Genomic DNA, 21,244 nt, shown 5'->3' on the forward strand with positions numbered 1-21,244 from the left:
CTTATCTACTTGGAACATAGGCAAGGAGATAAGATTATAGCTGTGTGGGGTAAAGGCTGTAAGGGGACACATCGTAAGGTGGTCACGAAAGGCTTCCTGGAGGAGGTGTGGCTTGACTGGAACTCAGGACAAGTCTGGTTAGCTGGGTATGAGAGGGAGAAGGCCTTGAAGGTAGAAGGGCGGTCAGAGACAAGGTGCACGGCTGCACAGCTGCTCAGGATGGCAGGAGCGTGGCCCACAGGGCAGAGGAGTGGGGCATGCAGGTGGAGGGTAAGCAGGGTTGGGTGAAAGTCCTGGAGGAGCTCGGAGGAGAGAGTTCCTGTCTTCCTTCTTTTGAGTAGTGCTCCAGGCTGGCTGTGAAGAATGGCCCGCAGAATTGTGAGGTGGTGAGCAGGAAGTCAAGGCTGTTGGGAGCTGCTACAGCCAAAAAAGAAGAGGGGAAATTTATTTTTCTTATAAATAGAAGTTTATACCTTTCTACCCTCTTCACCCATTTCACCCAAGTTACCAACTTTAAAAATTCCAAGGATTTCACAAAAAATTGTGGTTTCCGGCTTTTCTTGGAAAAAAATCATAAGCCCTCATGACAGTAGCCCGCATCGTGCCGACCACCGCAGTAGGAGCAAGCAGCCACTGCTGTCTTTAAATGGGGTGGGCAAGCATTCGCAATCGCTCAGTCCAACTCTTTTCGACCCTTTGGACTGCAGCTTGCCAGGCTCCTCTGTCCATGGGAGTTTTGAGGCAAGAATACTGGAGTGGGTTGCCGTTTTCCTCCTCCGGGGATCTTCTTGACCCAGAGATTGAACCTGTGTCTCCTGTGTCTCCTGTATTGCAGGTGGATTCTTTACCCACCGAGCCATCAGGAAAGCCCTGAATCGGGGCATCACTCTTCACTTTGTCCCAGTTGCCACTACCCCCTACTGCCCCTCACACACTAGTATCAGTTTCCATGCACTATCCCGCTGAGCCGGTGTTTTCTTACACTAGACGCGCGTCACTCATTTCCACTACCTGTTAGCATTTGTATCTGATTCTTTTAGGACTTTGGGGCACACAAGAGTCTTTATGTGAGTGATCAGTCAGAGTACTGATCAGTACTCAGCCTGTTTGTTTTTCATGCACACTTCTGAGGGCAGTGCCTTTTAATCTGAGCTAGATTCTTCAAAAGTGTTTAATAATTACATTTAATATATTTTAACACATAGCTTTAAGAATACTAATTTTTTTTAGTTGATGACACTCAAGTGTGTCATCAATCAAATTTTATTTCCAGTGAGAAACAATGGTTTGTGGAACTAGGTTAACCTTTTTTAAAAGGCCTCAGAAATAAGCTTTAGTAATAACTAGCCTGTTGAAGACTAGCTTGATAGTGCCGAGGCTAGAAGCTTTAAAATGCCACCATTTGTCACTCATGTTTGTCAAGACTTTCTCAGTACTGACTATTGAAGTAAGTTGTCTACTAAAGCTGGAATAAAACCGCGGATGGCAATCATAACTGCCATTTCAAATCACATATACTAAAAAACAGGAACCCGCTGCTATGGAGGCTGAGAGGAACTGGGCAGAGGGAAGGCAACAACGACATTTTTTTTCCTTTGGAACACTTTTCACTGTATATCTTTGTATATTTCTGATTTTTAAACCATTTACAATATTCACTATTCCAAATGTAAATTAAAACTTTCCTTGTTCAACTTTATGATAAACCAGTGATTACTTAGGCATTCACTGTGATACGATAATAGAGCACTGATGTGAGAATTTCTTTTAAAGCTGGGCTCCAGTTTTTAAAAAATTTGAAAATCACTTTTCTAAGAAAATGCTCTTTGCGCTACCCAGACCCTCAAAGGCTTGGCTGGGGGACGCTGCAGGGAGACCGCCCAGGCAGCAGGTGGCGCTGAGAACACCGCGAGCAACCTCCCCTCAACCTCCCTTTTCTCAGCAATGGCGGGTGACGGTGGGGTCCTTTTTCTAGGGGTGGCTATTCTGAAGCCTGACCCCGGGTGCGGACGCGAGTTCCTGTCCCCGCGGGAGCTGTGGCCTCGAGGAGGGTTAGAGAAGACCATGGAGCTCTCCGTGCACCCCCATCCCGCGCGAGGCGGGGCGGCAGCGGCGGCCCGGGGAGACACGGGCCCAGGGGGCAGAATTCGCGCCGGGCGGCAGGCGGCATCGCGGGCAGCTCCTGGGCGGGCAGGGTCCTGGGTGAGAAGTGAGCCGGCGGCCTGAGGCGGCGACTGACTCGAGCAGGGCACCGGGGGGAGCCAGGAGGCTCGGCGAAGCGAGCGGGCCCTGAGCTGACAGATACACGGCGCGGCCCGGGCGGCGAGCGAGCGGGCGGGCGAGTGCGGGGCGCAGCCATGATCACTTCGGCCGGTGAGTGGGGCCGCCGCCGGCGCCGCCAGGGAGGAGCCGCCACGCCGGCTTTTAGCTGAGTCAGGGCCGGTGACTGGGCACCTCGGCGGAGGCGCCGCGCGCCTCGCTGTCCGAAGCCCACCTCCGGGAGGGAGCTGGCCCTGCGGCCCGGCCTCTCCGAGGGGGACCCCGCGACCATCTCCGACTCGGGGGGGAAAATCGCGCTGAGTGGACCGGCTCGTCGTCCCTCCCCAGCCACTCCCCCCGACCCGTGCCCGGACCCGAGGGGCTTCCCGGGCCGGTCTCCGACCCCTACGGCTTTCCTTAATTCCCTCCCTCCCGAGGTTGAGCGTGTGGGGCCGTCCGATCCCAGCCCTTTATCGCGGGTGGTTAGGGTGGGATGGTTCCCTCTGTGCAGCCGGACAGTAAGGCAGCCCATGCTACACAGTACTTCCCGACCTGACCCAGCTCTTGTCTTCTTTGGAGTGAAATCTAAATTAAACGAGGGCTGGGGCAGGTCGTTTCTGAGTTTATTCCAAGGATATTTTAATTAGGTACCCCGAGAACTTTTCCTGTGTACTGAGAATCAGCCTAAGGTTTTGAGGCTGGATGCACGGTAACTCTGCTACCTTGAAGAAGGAACTCCTGGGTGTGCGGGCAGGTTTCCTCTACTTAACCCTTGCGCGCGTGGATTCGTGGAATGACATTTGCAGTGGTATCAGCTCCGAAGTCAGTTTTCAAGTGGAGATTTTTAAGCCCCTCACTACAGATCGATCTGCACAAAGTTGTCCACAGTCTTGGTGCCGTTTTTTTTTTTTTTTTTTTTGCCTGCTCACAGACCTTTTTTCTCGTCCTGATTACTCTGCACTTGTCCCGCAAGTGTTTTGTTGTAAACAAACTGATAATCAGAAGACAGTGACTTGTACTTTTAAGGAACTTATGTTTCTAAAGATTGCTTAAATTGGCGGGACCCTGGAAGGCATAATTTTACACTTGAAGAAATGCCACCGGTACATAGACTTAGACTTTTGTTTTAGTTCAGTATAAGTAAAAGCTTTTCCAGTCAGAATTCTGGATAAAATTAGCATTAAATTTCTTACCACTTGTAAATGTAGGAGTCATTATTTTTCAGATTCATCTTCTTAGCCCAAAGTAGCTTCATCTCTTGTCTGGGTTGCTTTGAGAGCCCTAAGATTCTGTTTTTCCAACATTACTTCCATATAGTTTATTCTTCTTGTTGTAGTCAGAGTATTCTTTCTTAAACTTTAATCACATAATATTCTTCTGCTTAAAATCCTTCAGTGCTCTCTGTTGTGTTTATAATAAAATACAAGTTTAAAGACCTACATGATTTGATTCCTGCTTTGTCTTGTACTACTCTTTTCTTCGGTTTTACATAATCATACTGGCCTTTCTGTTCCTTGAATATGTCAGTTTCTTTCCTATGGGCCCTGTCACATTCTCTTCCCCCTTTCTAAACTCTTCTTCCTCAAGTTTTCCCTTAGCTTCTCAGTCCTTAGTTTCTGATCACATTTTAGTCTTTCCTGATCATCCTATTAAAACATGCTGGGTCTCTCCCCCTCATCCATCCCCTTCCTTCATTACAGTCCTGTAATTACTTTGTTTACTTACCTGACTACTGTCTTTCTGTCTGTGGTAGAATTTTGGGCGGGAAACCTTTCATAATTCTTAGAACTGCCAAGCAGATGGCAGAACTTCAAAAGTGTATCTCGAATGAATAAATCAGTTAACTAATCGAATCAATAAATCAGTCACTAGAGTATTTGAAGTAGAGGCTAAAAAGAAAACACTTGTACGGAACTTAATAGAATTTAAACCTGATGATTTCTGAAGTCCTGCTCTGAGACTCAGTGATGGTAGAATAGTACTTATTTGTTACTCATTGGTTACATTTACAGGATTACTTAATCAGTTTCTGCTCCAAACCTTTTTGTCACCTGATTTCCTGTTCTTTGGCTGGCTGTGGTTTAGGATCTGTCCCTGGTGCTAAAGAGAAGCTAACAGGTTCCAGTTTGAATTAGTCGGTTTATTTGTTCATTTATGGTCTAGGCACTTGCAGGATGCTACAGACACAGTGGTGAATAAAAGGTCAGCATGTACTGTTAAGTTTTTCAAGAGTTTTGGCTGTGAAAGGGAGTGGAGAGATAGAGATAGGGGGTTATTAAGAGGGAGATGTTGGAATGAAATTCTTTGGGGCAACTGTTTCAACTTCAAGCTGTGTCTTCTGGAGCATAGCTTCATGTTTATGAATAATATGCTATTTTAAATAATGCTATAAGTTGATACAGTAACTTAGATAGTACTTGCTGACTTCGTATTATGGCACAGGAGATTTTTTAGCATCTGAAACCTTTCCCATTCCCCAGTGCACCAATCCCCCATCTAAAGGTGAGTTCTCCTGTTTTTAAGATGGGAAATATTTGTGTATGAAGTGAGGTATTTGATTTCATTGTGTTCCATGGACAATGGCAGCATTTCTTAGCCAGGACAACCTTGTAATGCGTTAGTCATAAGTGAAACCAAACAGGAGAGTGTACAAGAATCCATCACGTCTTTTGGTAAAAGCAGTTCAGGCATACCGTTGATTGTTGATAAGGGAATGGGTAGCATTTTTAGTATTTTGATAAAGCATTCTGCTGTTTACCATCTGTTCCAGATTTAAGGCACTCTTCTCTATTAGCTCTTCACTGTCACTAGTTCCCAGTCTCCCCCCATCCCCCACATTGGATTCTTTAATCTGTTTTCTCTTCATGCTTTCAATTCAGCCTCTCTGTTCTGGATTTGTTATACCAGCCTATAGCACCAAGAGGTTCCTTTTATCTGCATTTAAAGTTTTAGAATAGTAATATGCCCTAGCTAGAACCATGGCATAGTTTCCTTCGCTGAATTTTGTGTCTTTTCCCATATGACTCTTTAAAGACTCCTGAAGCTGTTTGGCAGACCTACACTTACCACTTAGAAATGGCTACATCTGCTAAGGAAAGTTGCCTTGACACTTTTTGTATCAGCTTACAGTTTCAACTCACTGTTGCAGAATGATTTTAAGGACCTACATGGAAAACATATCTGAGAAACAGTTTAGTTTCCTTTATGGTTCAAGGACAATAATGTCCCACTTTTTTTTTTCCCCCTTAATAATCCCTTTGATATGTGACTGTATTTCAGGATGCATTTTTGGGAGAGAACAGTTATTTCCTCTACTCTCCACTGTTGGTGCCAACACCTCAGGCTTGCATGAGGATTGCTTTGCTTCAGTAACATGTCAGAACAAGTGAGATTGCTCATCATTTAGCGAAACCTTGTAGGTTACTTGTGATACAACAGAGGTGCCTTAATATAAGCATCTTGAAATAGTCAAATTATTTTACTCCGTTGAGTTGACAAGTAAATATTCCTGCTTCTGTAAATAATTTTATGACTCTTGGTTTATTTCATGTGAATAATTTTATTCTAAAATTGTGTAGGGAAGTTTCTCATTTTGGTCAGTCAATTAGGCCAGTGATTCTCAAACTATAATGAATATCAGTATTGTAAGGAAGGCTTGTGGCCCCATTACTGGACCCCACCCCCACAATTTTTGATTCACTAGATCTGTAATGGGGCCAAGAATTTTTATTTTTAACAAGTTCCCAAGTAATGTTTGTACCAATTGATCCAGGAGCCATACTTTGAAAACTGTTGAATTAGGCACATAATGTGATATATGTGGTATCGTGAGAGTTTGATAACATAGTTAACTCTTGAACTTTGAAATAGAAACTTTTTGGTTTTAAAGAAAAATAATCATTCCTATAATGAAGTCAACCCTCAAAAAATACTTATTTTCCAACTGTGATATATTTTTCATTAAGCATTAGTTTATCTTAGCATATATATTGCATAATCACAATATATAGCCTCCCTGGTGGCTTAGTTGGTAAAGAATCTGCCTGCAATGCAGGAGACCCCAGTTCGATCCTTGGGTTTGGAAGATGGCGACCCACTTCAGTATTTTTTCCTGGGAAATCCCATGGATAGAGGAGCCTGGCGGGCTACAGTCTATCAGGTCACAAGAGTTGGACACAACTGAGCAACTAAATTAATCACAGTCTACCTTTTGTCTTGTAGCTGGAATTATTTCTCTTCTGGATGAAGAAGAACCACAGCTTAAGGTATGAGTTGAAGGAAATTAACTGGGGCTTAATATTTGTACTTTGAAACTGTTTGGCTATATTGATATTTGTGTATATTCCATCATTTAAAATAGCATCGTACCCAGTCTATAACCAGTCATTGAAATCTAGACCCAGAAGACAGTGTTTTGGCAACAGCAGTTGGTTTTCCCTAGAGTTTAGCAAAGCTGAGACAAATAAATCTCAGTATGGTACCTAGAAACCAACCCCCCCAACCCCGCTCCAATTTTCTATATCAACAGAAATCACATATTTTAAAACTTTTTTCATATGACAAAAATTTTAAATATACTTTAGTTGGCTCTAGGCACCTGAATTCCTTTATATCCAAACCAGCAACCTAGAGTCAATCTTACACATACTGTCAAAGAAGAAAAATGTTCAGTATGGATAAGGAGTGACATTATATGGCTAGTCTCATGTTCTATGATTGAAAACAGAAAGGAAGTATGTAAGCCAAAGAGAAAATGTAAGTTAGTTGGTAAACTTTTATATTTGTCATAGATTAAAACTTTTAGTAAATATGACTTAGAATTTGGCCATTGATTTGTTTGCTTTTTTTTTTAAGGAAATATAATGATAAGCCTGTCTCAAAATTGAATTTTGGTTTTATCTTCTACAGGAATTTGCACTACACAAATTGAATGCAGTTGTCAATGACTTCTGGGCAGAAATTTCTGAGTCTGTAGACAAAATGTAAGACTTTGTTTCTATTAATTGGAATAAAGTAGATCAACCTTAATTATCCATGGATGTGGGTCTTATGATTTATTAATTCATTTAGAAATTTGCTGCCACTAAATTGTGACTTGAGTATATAGATTTGGAATTTTTAAAGAGAACCACAGTTTGAACTAGGCCTATACTTCCTAATTTCTTTCAGAGAAGTTTTATATGAAGATGAAGGTTTCCGGAGTCGGCAGTTTGCGGCCTTAGTGGCATCTAAAGTATTTTATCACCTGGGGGCTTTTGAGGAGTCTCTGAATTATGCACTTGGAGCAGGTGACCTCTTCAATGTCAATGATAACTCTGAATATGTGGAAACTATTATAGGTAATTATCTTCCATCTAGTAAGGCTTTATCTTGTTGGCCTCTTTCTTGCTCTCCTACATACAGCATTTTCCCCCCCGAATTACTCTTTGATGTTGGCACGTTTCATTTTAATGAAAGTTCATAATCTTTCTACAATAATCTTATGCAGACTTGAGTTTTTAGATCTGCCTTAGAATTCTATGCTGTTATTTATCATAATAAACAGTAACATCAATAACAGTAATTATTAATGAAAGCACTCACCTCACAAAATATTTTAAGAGTGACTCTAAGAAATTATTCAGAAACAGCTGACTTAAGGCAAAGTTAGTTATCTCAGTGGTTATGGTCATCTCTTTTCCAGTAAGCATATGCTTATACAGAAAAATTAAATCAGGTTATTGTGAATAACAGAAATTAAATGATAGCAATTTATAGAACTGTTTCTAGCACAGGAAAACATTATTCAGTATTTCCATTGTGCTAGGCACTGTCTTGGTCATTCTTCATTTCATGGTTTATTCACAGCTTCCCTGTGAAGGGGGAGCTCACCCTGTTGTAAAGATGAGAAAACTTGGGTTTCAAGATGATAAAGACACATGGTTATTAAATAGGAGGGTCAGAATTTAAAACCTAGGCTTAATCTCTACGAAATCCATATTGTTTCTACTAGTAACCGTTGTTGTCTTATTTCTTTCTGTATTTTTGAAGTGAGAGGGTAGCACACAGGCAAGCCTCTGGGTTCTCCATCTTGCAAGTTGAATCAGCTCTGTAAGATTTTGTTCTGAGCTTTTGTAGCTTTAAAAATGTTAGAAAACACTTGCTCTAATAGATGAAAGAAGAGATTGTGTACCCTTCAGACATGTCTTTATGAATATCAAGCTTTAGGTCATAATTACAGATAGCCCAAGAGTGTTTTCTGGAAATGTGTATAGTATAGCTAGTTTTTTGAATTCCTGATTAAGAGGAGATCTGTATTATTCCCCTGAACTCTTAAAGGGAGAAAATTGGTATTCTCTTTCAGAAATTGGGAAATGCCGTACTAGGGAGTCCAAAGGGGTACTTTTCAAATGTCCCTGAAGTTTGTAGTAAGATTTTGTGTTCACATTTAAAAATTTTTTGCCATGATGGTAAGAGGATGTTTCAAGCTTTATTGTTGTTGGGGATTCATTAAATTGGAGTTTTCATCTGTGAATCCTGTGGGAAGAACAGATTATTTTAAAGAATAGACCATATCATTTGAAACCAGAACACTTCCCCTGCATTGTTAGGAATGGGGAGTTAAATACTTTTATCTCTTTTCTTTTATTTGAAGGATTTATTTTGATGAGTGTTGATAATTTTATCCAGCAGTGATCTGCAGGTGCTTGCAATGTTACCATTTTACAAATGATGATTTTAATCAGGACAGTTGGTCCATGAGGTGGCAGCTTCCTTCCTGTGTATCATCTTAAATCTTAGCTTGTAAGAGGTGATTATTGACTGGTAGACCAGTTCTGTTTGCTTTTCTTTAGGTAGAAATGGGGTTCACCCTTCTAGTTTTCTTGGGACTATTAGAATGGATTTTTTTTTTTTTTTCATAATGTCAGTGAGATCTGTGAAAAGATACATAAAATAGAATTTAGGAACACCTTCCTAGGACCTTAAATGAATGTCATAAGCAGTACACTCAGAAAACTCAAGGCTAAAAATTTTCTCCCAATTGTAATAAGACTTTAGCTAGAAATGAGGCTACAGTTAGTATATACCTGGTAAGTGAGAGCACGAGTCTCATTTGAAACTAGGAGGTAACGTTTTTCTTTCTCCATTATTAAAGCTGAGATTCCTCTCTGGTGAGACAGGGATAATGTTTCCTCGCAACTACATTTGTTTCAAAAAGCTGTTGGGGCCTTGTAAAGATTTTCTGCAATGAAAATTGTTTAAGGTCTGTGTTGTGACTGCCACTTTATTCTTACTAACTGTACCTGAACCTGTCTAATTCTTCCTGGATCGATCCTGAACCTGGTATATTCCAATTTAGGAAAGTGTTCTGCTTCCCCCGAATATAGCCCCATTGACATGGGCCTTGTAGTCGATCGGCAGTTCTTCATGCTAGTTCAATCATTTCTGTTTGCTAAGGCTGTAGTTTGCAACTCATTAATCTTTTCCTTGTACCTTTCTCTTTGAAAAGGGGAGTGACAAGCCAGTGAGTTATAGAGAGGACAGCTGTTATATATCTCATTTAGCTTGAGTGGCTATCTTCCTTATGAAGGTGGAAGAAGTCTTAGGGTAATTTCCCTTTTTGGTTGCTCTTAACAAGTTTATGGTATGATGGTAAAGTAGTGTAAGTTGTAAACATGATACTTCCTCCCCTTTCATCCAAATCATTGTGAAATGTGAAAGCCAAATAGTGCATGTGCACCACTGCATGAATTTTCATACTCTCTGTTTAAGGGAGAGGGGAAATATGTGTGAAAAGTTCACCCTCACATTGAGGCAGTGAATATTTTAGCTGATTGCTGGAAAGGGTTTTGGAAATCTTCTTTGGGATTGCCTTTGGGACCAGTGACACATTTCAGGTCATTTCACCATTATTCTACAAAGATGATTAAGGCAGGCTGTACTCTCAAGGAGCTAATAGTTTTCATTAATGTGAAGACTGATAATTTATTGCCACATGATAATTGCTACAATAGGTTTTTGTTAATATTCTCAATGGCAAGTGTTTGTTTTTTGAAAAGTGAAACAGTCAGCTATTTGTAGCCAACTCTGTAAAATAAGCAGCTTGGCCAAGTTGAATAATGTAATTTTGGTCAAAGTACAGTAACAAGATAGTAATGTTTTAAATAATGTCAACTTATGGAATTAGTTTAACTGTTATGAAGGGAAGTATTGTTTGAAGGTGTAACTTCTAGCATTTAAAATATTTGAAATTTACTTATTACTCCACAGTCATCCCGTAAGTTTTCATGGTGATAAATGTAGGTATTGTCCTTTCTAGTAGTATCAGCCCAATTTACAAAGTAATCAGTTATTTTATTTTCCCTGTAGCAAAGTGCATTGATCACTACACCAAACAATGTGTGGAAAATGCAGATTTGCCCGAAGGAGAAAAAAAACCAATTGACCAGAGATTGGAAGGCATTGTGAATAAAATGTTTCAAAGATGTCTAGATGATCACAAGTATAAGCAAGCTATCGGCATTGCTCTGGAGACACGAAGACTGGACGTCTTTGAGAAGACTATACTTGAGTCGGTAGGTAGAGGGTGCAACTTTAGAGATTGTTATTGATGAAGAATCAGCAGAGCAAATTATTAAAACTGAAAATTATAGTGAAAAGAAACTCTAGCTTAGATAGAATAAAATGCAATGCTCTTTTGAAAAAAGTTTATTTTTATGATTTTAAAATATGTTTTTTTATATTTTTAATGTATTTATGAAGGAACTTTGGCTGTGCTTGTTGAATAGCCTCTTTTTTATATTTTTAATGTATTTATGAAGGAACTTTGGCTGTGCTTGTTGAATAGCCTCTTTTGTCTTACCACTTTTATTCCTTTGAGGTCTTGCATGGGGAAGTTGTCTTAATTAGGCTTTCTCTAGTTGCTGTGCTTGGGCTTCTCATTGCCGTGGCTTCTCTTACTATAGTGCATGGGCTCTAGGGTGCAGGCTTCAGTAGTATGGCACATGGCCGTGGCTCTCCTAAGGCACGGGGAATCTTCCCAGGCCAGGGATTGAACCTGTGACCCTTGCATTAGCAGGCAGATTCTTAACCACTGGACCATCAGAGAAGTCCTCTGCTCTTTTAAAGAAGACTATAATGATAGCTACTATTGTAGTGCCTGTATTACGGCTAAAACTATACTTTCCTAGTTTGGGGGTGTTTTACAATAATTATGACAATTGTAAGTCACCAACCAATGTGGTCAGAGAGGTGCAAGCCTGAGTTAAATGAACATTGATCTGTTAAGTGCCCACTTAGCCTGCCTCACCCTCTATCCTTCTCCACGAGCTAGCTCTTTGTACTTCAGCCATCTTGACTTTGTCTCTTCTTCTAGATGGACCGTGCCTCACTCCCCTTACCAAAAATATTGCCCCTCCGGAAAACATCCTTTTCTTTTCCTTACCTGCTTTATTCCTGTTCAAGATTCATAGTTCAGTTCACCTGTCATTTGTTTACAGATCCTTCTGTCACTCCCTGCCAGCCATATCCTCCTTAACTCCTAGATCCAACTAGGTCCACCAGATCAGAACCTACTTGAGGACAGGTGCTTTTACCACTGGGTCCCCAAAGCCTAAGGCAGCATTTAGCAGCAGTGGTAAGATTTGTTTAAATGAGTGTAAATATATGAATGGCCCAGTGTCATAGAATAGCCCTTATTTTGCTGTTTGAGTTTTGTGCAGTTGTAGTTACTCCTTGTCTTCAGGTGACTAGAACTAAAATACTGGTTTTTATTCATTGAACACTGTTCTCGGCAATGGAGATAACAGTGGGAAGCAAGGAACAAAGTTCCTGCTCAAATGGAATAATCCACTAGGGGAACCGGCAGTGACACCTATTCCCTGTAAGGTAAAGGGGTGATAAATGTTTTAAAAAAGAGTAAAGCAGAGTAAGAAGTACATCTGACTTTGTCTCCCAGTGCTCATGTACATATATTAATGCTGCTAAGTCACTACAGTTGTGTCCGACTCTGTGCGACCCCATAGACGGAAGCCCACCAGGCTCCCCCGTCCCTGGGATTCTCCAAACAAGAACACTGGAGTGGGTTGCCATTTCCTTCTCCAATGCGTGAAAATGAAAAGTAAAAGGGAAGTCTCTCAGTCATGTCCGACTCTTAGCGACCCCATGGACTGCAGCCTACCAGGCCCCTCCGTCCATGGGATTTTCCAGGCAAGAGTACTGGAGTGGGGTACCATCGCCTTCTCCGACATACATTAATAGATGTAACTTAAGATGAAATGTACTGTGCTTAGTCACTCAGTTGTGTCCGACTCTCTGCCACCCCATGGACTGTATCCCTCCAGGCTCCTCTGTCCATGGGGATTCTCCAGGCAAGAATACTGGAGTGGGTTGCCATGCCCTCCTCCAGGGGATCTTCCCAACCAAGGGACAGAACCCAGGTCTCCCTCATTGCAGGCAGATTTCTTTTTGTCTGAGCCACCAGGGAAGCCCATAAGATGAAATAATACCTACTTTTTCTGCTTGTGATATAATCATGGTATTTTAAAATTGTACTTCATTTTTTTGAAAAATGTTAGTCCTATTAAGTTGATTTCATTATGTGTGCACTGATTTGTCACAACTTGTTTACAAAATAAATTTTATTTTATCATTGCATATTAACTTTCTTTAAATTCTATAGCAATTTACAGCTTTTCAAAAGTTTTGCATGCTTTTTATATAATCCTGTATTAAACCTTTTTAATCCCCTACTCTTCTATCACCCCTCCCCCTTCCCTGTCCCCTCTGATAACTACTGGTTTGTTTCCTATGTCTGTGAGTCTGCTTTTGGTTTTTATTGTATTCACTAGTTTGTTGTGTTTTTTAGATTCCACGTATAAGTGATACCATATGGTATTTGTCTTTCTCTATCTGACTTTATTTTACTTGGCATAGTGCCCTCCAAATCCATCCATGTTGCTGCAAATGGCAAAATTTCATTCTTTTTTATGACTGAGTAGCATTCCCTTGTATATATACATATGTGTGTGTGTGTGCATATATATGTACACACACATATCCTTATCCATTCATCTGTTGATGGATACTTAAGTTGCTTCCATATCTTGGCTATTATTAATAACACTGCTATGAATATTGGGATGCACAACAGAAGTCTTTCTGAATTAGTGAATTTTTTTGAATTTTGCATTTCTCAACTCCATTTTTGAGAAATACTCCTGTAGCTCTTCAGCATGCTTGTTTATGCTGAAGAACTTTTATAGGTTGGTATCTCAAAATTCAGGCATGCTTTGAAGAACCACAAGGTAAACATAAATAATCAGGAGTCAAAACTTCCTCAGGAGAGTGCCAGTTAGATGTGACAGCAGTCAAAGCTTGAGTCACTCAGAGCTAGAGAACAGTTCTATCGTCTTGTGTTCCTGGTCATTGAATATAGGCGATAAATCCTGAGGATTAGCTAGGTTGTCTGCTTGGTATATGGACAGTTGTGTAGATCTTTTTATAATAATTAACAGTACCACTCTGTTATAGTATACTGTGTTCATATAGTGATGATCCTGGATGAGCACTAAATATTTGTTTTCAACCCATTTTTTCATGAAGACGGGGAAATAGGTAATTTTCTTTTAAGATTTTCATCTAAAATAGTTAAAAATTTTAAATTTTATTTAAGTAGCAAATAAAGCTTTAGCTGCCTAGAATGACTAAAGAATATTGATTTAAATAATTTGATTTCTAAATAAACATGCTTCAGTAACTAGATAATGATGTCTCTTCAAATTATGTCTTTCAGAATGATGTCCCAGGAATGCTGGCTTATAGCTTGAAGCTCTGCATGTCTTTAATGCAGAATAAACAGTTTCGGAATAAAGTACTGAGAGTCCTAGTTAAAATCTACATGAATTTAGAGAAACCTGATTTCATCAATGTTTGTCAGGTAATAACATTGTATTATTTTACACTGTATTGCTGGGTAATGCCTCACTACCTCATGTGTGTACCTCATCACATCACTATAATTTCATGCATATATCTGTCAATTGATCTTTACAACAGCCCTGTGAAGATAAGTTGTGTATTTATGTTCTGTTTTACTGATTTAAAAAAACTAAAGTTCTCAAAACTAAAAAGCTATTTTGTTATAATGTATTCCTTGTGTTCTTTTTTTTCATTTTGAAAATAATCCAGTCATTTAAGGAAATTTTTGGAAATGAGGTTAAAAAAAAAATAGAAGAAAAGATAAAGATAAAAACAGTACCTATGTTATGTCATTCTAAAAGAATTTTACGTATAAAAATTATCGTTGGTTTCATTTCCCAAACACAACCAGGACCTTTGGGTATTTTCTTTATCTTTTAATGTATGGATTTCCTTGCCTAATTAAAAAAAAATTAAGACAGTACAGAAAATATATAAAATGAAATCTGTATCTATCCCTTTCCCTGGGCATTTTCCCAGTTAAAAGATTCATAGATGTTTTCCTCCAAAAACATATGGAGCTACGTCGTTCTTCTCAATGACTGGATTGTATTTTTATTGATTGGAAATGCTCAGTTTGCTTTTTAACAGTTACCACACTGTAAATTTCTATATTCTGCTTACAGTATAGCATTTTATCACACATTTCTTTATTTGTTCACTATAATGTATTCTCAATATGTGTTTCTATCCTCTATACATATTTAAAATTTAGATTAATGCATCCGTTTTTGAATGCTTTTTTTAAAAAAATCATTATAGGCTATTACAAGATAGTGAATATAGTTCTCTGAACTCTGTTGCTCATCGGTTTTATGTGTACTTTTTGATGCTTTTTAAAGCAAGTGTGAAACACAGAAAAAGTTGGAAGAAAAATATCCACCTTTATGTCACTTGAAGTCTACTTACATTTTAGTATATTTCCTTTCACTTTTCTCTATATAGTTTTTTTTTTGAGTTTTGTTTGCTTCTAAATAGTTTTTAATAGTTTCTTAAATGTTTTTTTAAAAGTTACATGAAAAACGATAGTCCTTTGCCTTCTTTTCTCAGTGTATTTCAGTTTTATTTCCCAGAAGTAATTTTATTTATTTTAGCTATTTTATTCCTTGTCCCTGAAAAAATATTTTTTGAATTTTACGTTTTTAAAATTTATTTTTGAACAGATGATATTACGTTCACATGATTCAAAATTCATGAAGGACCAAGGGGTATATAGTTAAAAGTCTTCCTGCCACTTCTCCCTTTGGCTTCCAAGTTCCCTTACCTGGAAGCAAACTATCAATTATATATGTCCTTCAGTTTAATGTTTTTTCCATGTTTTAACTCTTCACAAACTCTTGTACAAACTCTTTCTTGATTATGCATTAGTCATTCAGTGGGTGTTCTTTGCCTTTTTTATCCAGTCTCCTGTTATTGGTCATTTATTTTGTTTCCATAATTTCCTATTCTTAAGTTTATAATAATTTTGATTAATGTGTTCATTTTGAAATTGAGTTATTTGTTATTTAAAACAAATTGTAAATTGAACTCTTAAATATCCTAAGTTTATTGGATGGCTTTTGTTAAAACATGTGGCAGATCATAAGAGTAGTAAGAGAAATGCTTCCAAATGTTCATGTTAGTGCCTCTTGTCCTAGCCCAGCACAATACAGTGTGTTATAAATGAATAAATGAATGGCTCCTACAGTTTATGGTAAAGCAGAAATTAGAAGTAAAAGAGCACTTGATAGTGATTTATGAGTAAGTTTTAAAGAAGTCAGGATTCATTCACCAACCAGTTATTATTAAGTATTGCTAATTGCCAGGCACAGTATTAGGAGCCGTGAGCATAACTTGTATGGACTTTCTTATAGGAGGCAGATTCTACTTTCAGGAAAATTTTGGTGCCAGGATGAGAAGGGGAATGCTATTATTAGACTAGATAGTTTGCTGCAGTTTGCCTTCACTTTTATTTATGGTTTCCCGTGTTGTTGACTGTAACTCTTTAAGTATCTTACAGAGCAAAATTTTCAATTATTATGTAATTGTTCTCTATCTGCGTTTCAGTGCCTAATTTTCTTAGATGATCCTCAGGCCGTGAGTGATATCTTAGAAAAACTGGTAAAGGAAGACAACCTCCTGATGGCCTATCAGATTTGTTTTGATTTGTATGAAAGTGCTAGCCAGCAGTTTTTGTCATCTGTAATCCAGAATCTTCGAACTGTTGGCACCCCTCTTGCTTCTGTGCCTGGGTCCACCAACACAGGCACTGTTCCAGGATCAGAGAGAGAAAGGTACGCCTATCTGTTTCTGCATAGAACTAATCCAGCTATCTTTATCTTATTTGGGGAGTAGATAGAGTATTTCTAGACAACGTAGTCTAAGAATAAATACCATTAGGTTTCATAGATTGTAAACTCTTAAGAAGACTATTGCTGTGTTTTGCACTCTGCTGGGCACATTAAGGAAAATGAAAAAAAAATGGACCCTTCTGGAAACAGTGAAAGTGGTTGTCTGATGGGGCGGGTGTGGGTCCTGCATGCTTTCTTATCAAGTAAATTTAAAAATCTTAGGTAGGGTAGGTTGGGCTAGATTTTAGGTGTTTGGGTTAGATTTTTTACAGGTAGAAACATTCATAGCTTTTTTATGCTTTTATTAGAACTGATAAAAATTATTATAATCCAGTAATCTTCATTTATCTAGGTTTTTAAAAATTTTTTCTCAACATTATTTTGTAGATTTTGGTACAGGACTTTTGTACATTTTCCCCTAAAGTTATTTCTAAGTATATTATGTCTTTTGATACTATCGTAAGTGGTATGTTTAAGTTTCAATTCAATTTAAATTGCTTATTGCTAATATGTAGAAGTATACTTGATTGTTGTATATTAAAATTGAATCCCACAACCTTACTTAAGTCATTTAGTGGGTTGAGTAAATTTTTTTATAGTAATATTCTTTTATAACCTGTAGTTTATCTGTACTGAAATTAGTTTTCCTAAGTATTTACAAAGGAGGCTTGTTTAGGATAGTTTCTAGAACTTCCTGTTTTGTTGTGTTGTGGAGTTTTAAACAGAATGGTGTCTTGTGTTGTGAGATCTCCTGGCTCTGTTTCCTTTCTCACGTTCATTTTGGCCTTCTTTTTCCCTCGTTTCTGCTTTCTTAATTTGAATTCTATGCCCAGCATTTTCTCTTTTGTGTTTTGCTTTGACCTAGAAGAGAGTGTTGGCCGGTTGGTTTTAAGAGTTGTTGGAGCTCTGACTGCTTTACTTCAGACTGGTTTTGTGGCTGGTGGTGGTGGCTCTGTTCTGGGAATCTGGGAGATACTTTGTCCCCTGGTTTCGTTGTATTTATTGTCCTTTTTTTTTGCTAACCTAGTTAGTTGCTTTGCGTGTTTTATGAAATTATCTGGCGGAAATTTGGTAACTGAACTGCCTCCATCTTATTTTACAGTCTTTTCTGTTTCTTAACAGCAGTACTTTAAAAGTTATTTAGTGTTTTTTCCTTGCAAAATACTTATTATGGACATGGTTCAGATCTTCCGTTTGATTAAAAGGAAAGAGAAAAAGTCACCCACACATACCATTCAGAAAAGATTTATCACATTGATAACTGTTGGTTCTCTTCGTTTTAGTGACTCGATGGAAACGGAAGAAAAGACAGGTAGTGTACTCGTAGGAAAGACACCAGAAGTGGTAAGTGTGCTTTTTGAAGTTGAGGTTTCCATTTAAACATAGATTTCCACACTATATTGTAAATTACTTAAAAGTGTTACATACCTGCTTTTATGGAGGTTTATTATTAAGTTTGATATCAAAGTTATTTTATAAAAATAGATTTTGTATAAAAAGTAAAATTTTAAAAATTAATCTCAGGAAATTCCTTGGTGGTCCAGGGTTAGGCCTTGGTGCTTTCACTGCTGAGGGCCCGAGTTCACTCCCTGCTTGGGTGGGGAACTAAAATCCCACAAGCTGCACAGCACAGGCAAAAAGCAAAAGATTGATCCCAGAAAACACTTGCCTTAGAAGAAATCAAGTCCCCAGATCCTTACCAAAGAATGAACTCTGTTCAGAATAACTCTGAATTACATGTCATAGCATGAGAAAAAAACTATGGCCTCTAACAAATAAATGGCAACTTGTAGAGACAGAGGACTGTTTAGTTGTCTTTATTTTTAATATTCATAGTGTACTTACGAGTGAGGCAAGGATTAGAGCAGTAGTCTGTTGGATGTAATGTGTCCTACATCAGAATTTTTGGTTTCTGGTTATCAGGTATATAAATTTCAACTCTTCTTGTGGTTGGAACGAGTTGTGTTGGTGGCTTGGTATAATTCGTGAGATCATATATATGTGTTGATTAAAGGTGCTTTTCCTGAATTTTGAAGAGAGAGTTTCTCACCTAAACTATGAGTTGACTAAGTATAAAATAGTTCTTCCTGCATATCATCATTACTCTTACAGATTTTTAAAAAATTTTTTGTATTGGAAGAGTGCTTAAGTTTTTTTATGTGTATGACTGAATTTCACTGGTTTAAGGCTATTAAAATTAGTTTACTGGATTTCAGTAATATAATAATTTTCATTCTTGTTTGTTTTGGCAGAGTCCAGAGCCCAAGGACCAGACTTTGAAAATGATTAAAATTCTAAGTGGTGAAATGGCTATTGAGTTACATCTACAGTTTTTAATACGAAACAATAATACAGATCTCATGATTCTAAAAAACACAAAGGTAGAAAATTCATCTGTAATGGAGGCTTTTTTCTTATATTTATTTCTTTGTTGATTATAAGTACTTAATACTTCTTATTGAATAATTTGTTGCATTTTGTCAAGGAAATACATTTTTGAAAAAATAACAATGGGAGAGACACTTGCTCTTACTGAAGAAGAAAGGGAATTAATACTGATTGAACTGTTTTTTGTGTTAGTCTGTCACTGGGAAGTTTAGTGGTTTGTTTTTTTTTTAATTTGTTTATTTTTTAATTGAAGGATAATTGCTCTACAGAATTTTGTTGTTTTCTGTCAAACCTCAATGTGAATTAGCCATAGGTATACATATGGTTTGGTTTTAGTTGCTAAGTTGTGTCCGACTCTTGGGACCCCATGGACTGTAGCCTGCCAGACTCCTCTGTCCATGGGATTCTCCAGGCAAGAATACTGGAGTGGGTTGCCATTTCCTTCTTCAAGGTATACATATATCCCCTCTCTTTGAACCTCCCTCCCCATTCCACTCCTCTACGTTGATATAGAGCCCCCGTTTGAGTTTCCTGAGACATATAGCAAATTCCTATTGGCTATCTACTTTACATACGGTAATAGCTAAGTTTTATTTGAATGTGTACATGTGGCATTTGGACAGATACCACAATCAGAGCATTAATACAGGTTGTGTGTTTGTTTTTCCCAGTGAACTGCAGACTCCTTGAGAATAGGGGTTCTTAACCTTGGTATTGTAACCTTTGCTGAGATATTCATAATGAAGACAGTTGTTCATTTTAATTTTTGAACAGATAATCTATTCATCTGGTTCCAAAAAAGTTTTAGTATGAAAAGATACATACTGTGAAAAATCTTCCTGCCTTGCCTGTGTTATTTACCCAAATCCTTTCCCAAAGTCATTTTATATAGTCATATATTATTTCATTAATATGAAGTTGTTTGATTGAGGTGTATGTAATCATGCTTCTCTGGATTTTTAAAATAATTTTTACAAGTGTGCAAGAGAAAAATTTGCATCTATGTCAGTTTTCTGATGCTTATCTTTATAGTGCAGTTGAATTAAACAAAATTGCTCTGGTGCTGCCAGAGGTACAGTGCCAGAAGAGGTATACCATTGTTCCTCAAGTTACATCCATTCTTGGAGACCTTGAGCAGGATATCAAAGAGAAATGGCAAACTATTTAGAAACTAACAATTAGAATATCTACTATTAAATTCTTACCTGAAATCTATTGACCTCAAGTTAAGACCACAAATAAAACTTTTGACTTGCTGTTTTTTAATAAGCTAGCTATTTAATCTTTATAAAGAAATTTCCAAGATTCATATTTTAAATGCTGATTCAGTTTACTCATGTTTTCACCACAAAATAGTGCTTCTTATTGTGTTTACATGCAAGCTTGCATTTGTATGAATACAGATGATAAATATCTGTGTTTGTTTTTTAGGATGCAGTAAGGAATTCTGTCTGTCATACAGCAACTGTCATAGCAAACTCTTTTATGCACTGCGGCACTACCAGTGACCAGTTTCTTAGGTAAATGTACTCGTAGGCTCGTAGGCTCCCACTTCAGTTTAAAAGTGTCTGTGACAGAGACTCTGTTGTCACTATTACATGGATTTGGGGAACTTTACCTGCTTGTCAGTCCTGAATTTTAAATTCTACTTTTGCTATTTTATAAATTTTTTTAATTGCATTTATCTACCTGTTTTGAGGTAAAATTAATTTTCTTCATTAGTTGCCTTGAATACAGATTTTTTAATGAAATATATTAACCTCTGAAGTTTGATACAATTTTGCTTTTGCTCATAGTGTAATTACATATGTATTTTTAGAAAGTCCTCAGAATATTAAGAGGCCTTAAGAGGTAAAACAGAATCATCAGTAACTTGAAATCCATAAAGTAAAATGATTTTTAACAGTTCAAGGTAAAAATGTTAGAGCTTTGACTTTAGTATTATAAAAAGCTTTATGAAATTCATTTTAATAATATTGCTAAATTTTGTTTTCTTACAGAGATAACTTGGAATGGTTAGCCAGAGCCACTAATTGGGCAAAATTTACTGCTACAGCCAGTTTGGGTGTGATTCATAAGGTAATATATACTGGTCACTGTGAGCAGGCATCAGAACAGAAGCAATTTTTCTCGAGTTAAGGACCAAAAAAATCGGGACTTCACTGGCAATCCAGTGCTTGAGACTCGGAGCATCCAATTCAGCAGACAGACCAGGGAATTAAGATCCCACATGCCACGTAGTGCAACAACAACAACAAAAATAGAGAAACATGTTTACTATAATGCATTGACAAGTACATTTCGTTAAA

The 21,244-nt window shown here is 38.0% G+C and overlaps 1 protein-coding gene across 2 annotated transcripts in view; it reads left to right on the forward strand.

Annotated features, from left to right (window-relative positions):
- The first annotated feature begins 2,190 nt into the window (after nt 1–2,190).
- PSMD1 (proteasome 26S subunit, non-ATPase 1) overlaps nt 2,191–21,244 on the forward strand; it is an 82,443-nt gene continuing 63,389 nt past the window's right edge. The window contains exons 1-11 of one of the 2 annotated variants that reach the window (XM_055573720.1): nt 2,191–2,373; nt 6,481–6,524; nt 7,168–7,241; nt 7,429–7,598; nt 10,609–10,814; nt 14,033–14,176; nt 16,264–16,490; nt 17,831–17,891; nt 18,800–18,928; nt 20,367–20,455; nt 20,936–21,014. In XM_055573720.1, the coding sequence (XP_055429695.1) occupies nt 2,358–2,373; nt 6,481–6,524; nt 7,168–7,241; nt 7,429–7,598; nt 10,609–10,814; nt 14,033–14,176; nt 16,264–16,490; nt 17,831–17,891; nt 18,800–18,928; nt 20,367–20,455; nt 20,936–21,014 (1,239 nt within the window). In that variant the 5' untranslated portion in view covers nt 2,191–2,357. Of the gene's footprint in view, nt 2,374–6,480; nt 6,525–7,167; nt 7,242–7,428; nt 7,599–10,608; nt 10,815–14,032; nt 14,177–16,263; nt 16,491–17,830; nt 17,892–18,799; nt 18,929–20,366; nt 20,456–20,935; nt 21,015–21,244 lie in introns of those variants that run through there. The other variant, XM_055573721.1, reaches the window with a different exon arrangement.

Source organism: Bubalus kerabau, chromosome 3, assembly GCF_029407905.1.
Source record: "Bubalus kerabau isolate K-KA32 ecotype Philippines breed swamp buffalo chromosome 3, PCC_UOA_SB_1v2, whole genome shotgun sequence".
In the NCBI taxonomy this organism is placed as follows: Eukaryota; Metazoa; Chordata; class Mammalia; order Artiodactyla; family Bovidae; genus Bubalus; species Bubalus kerabau.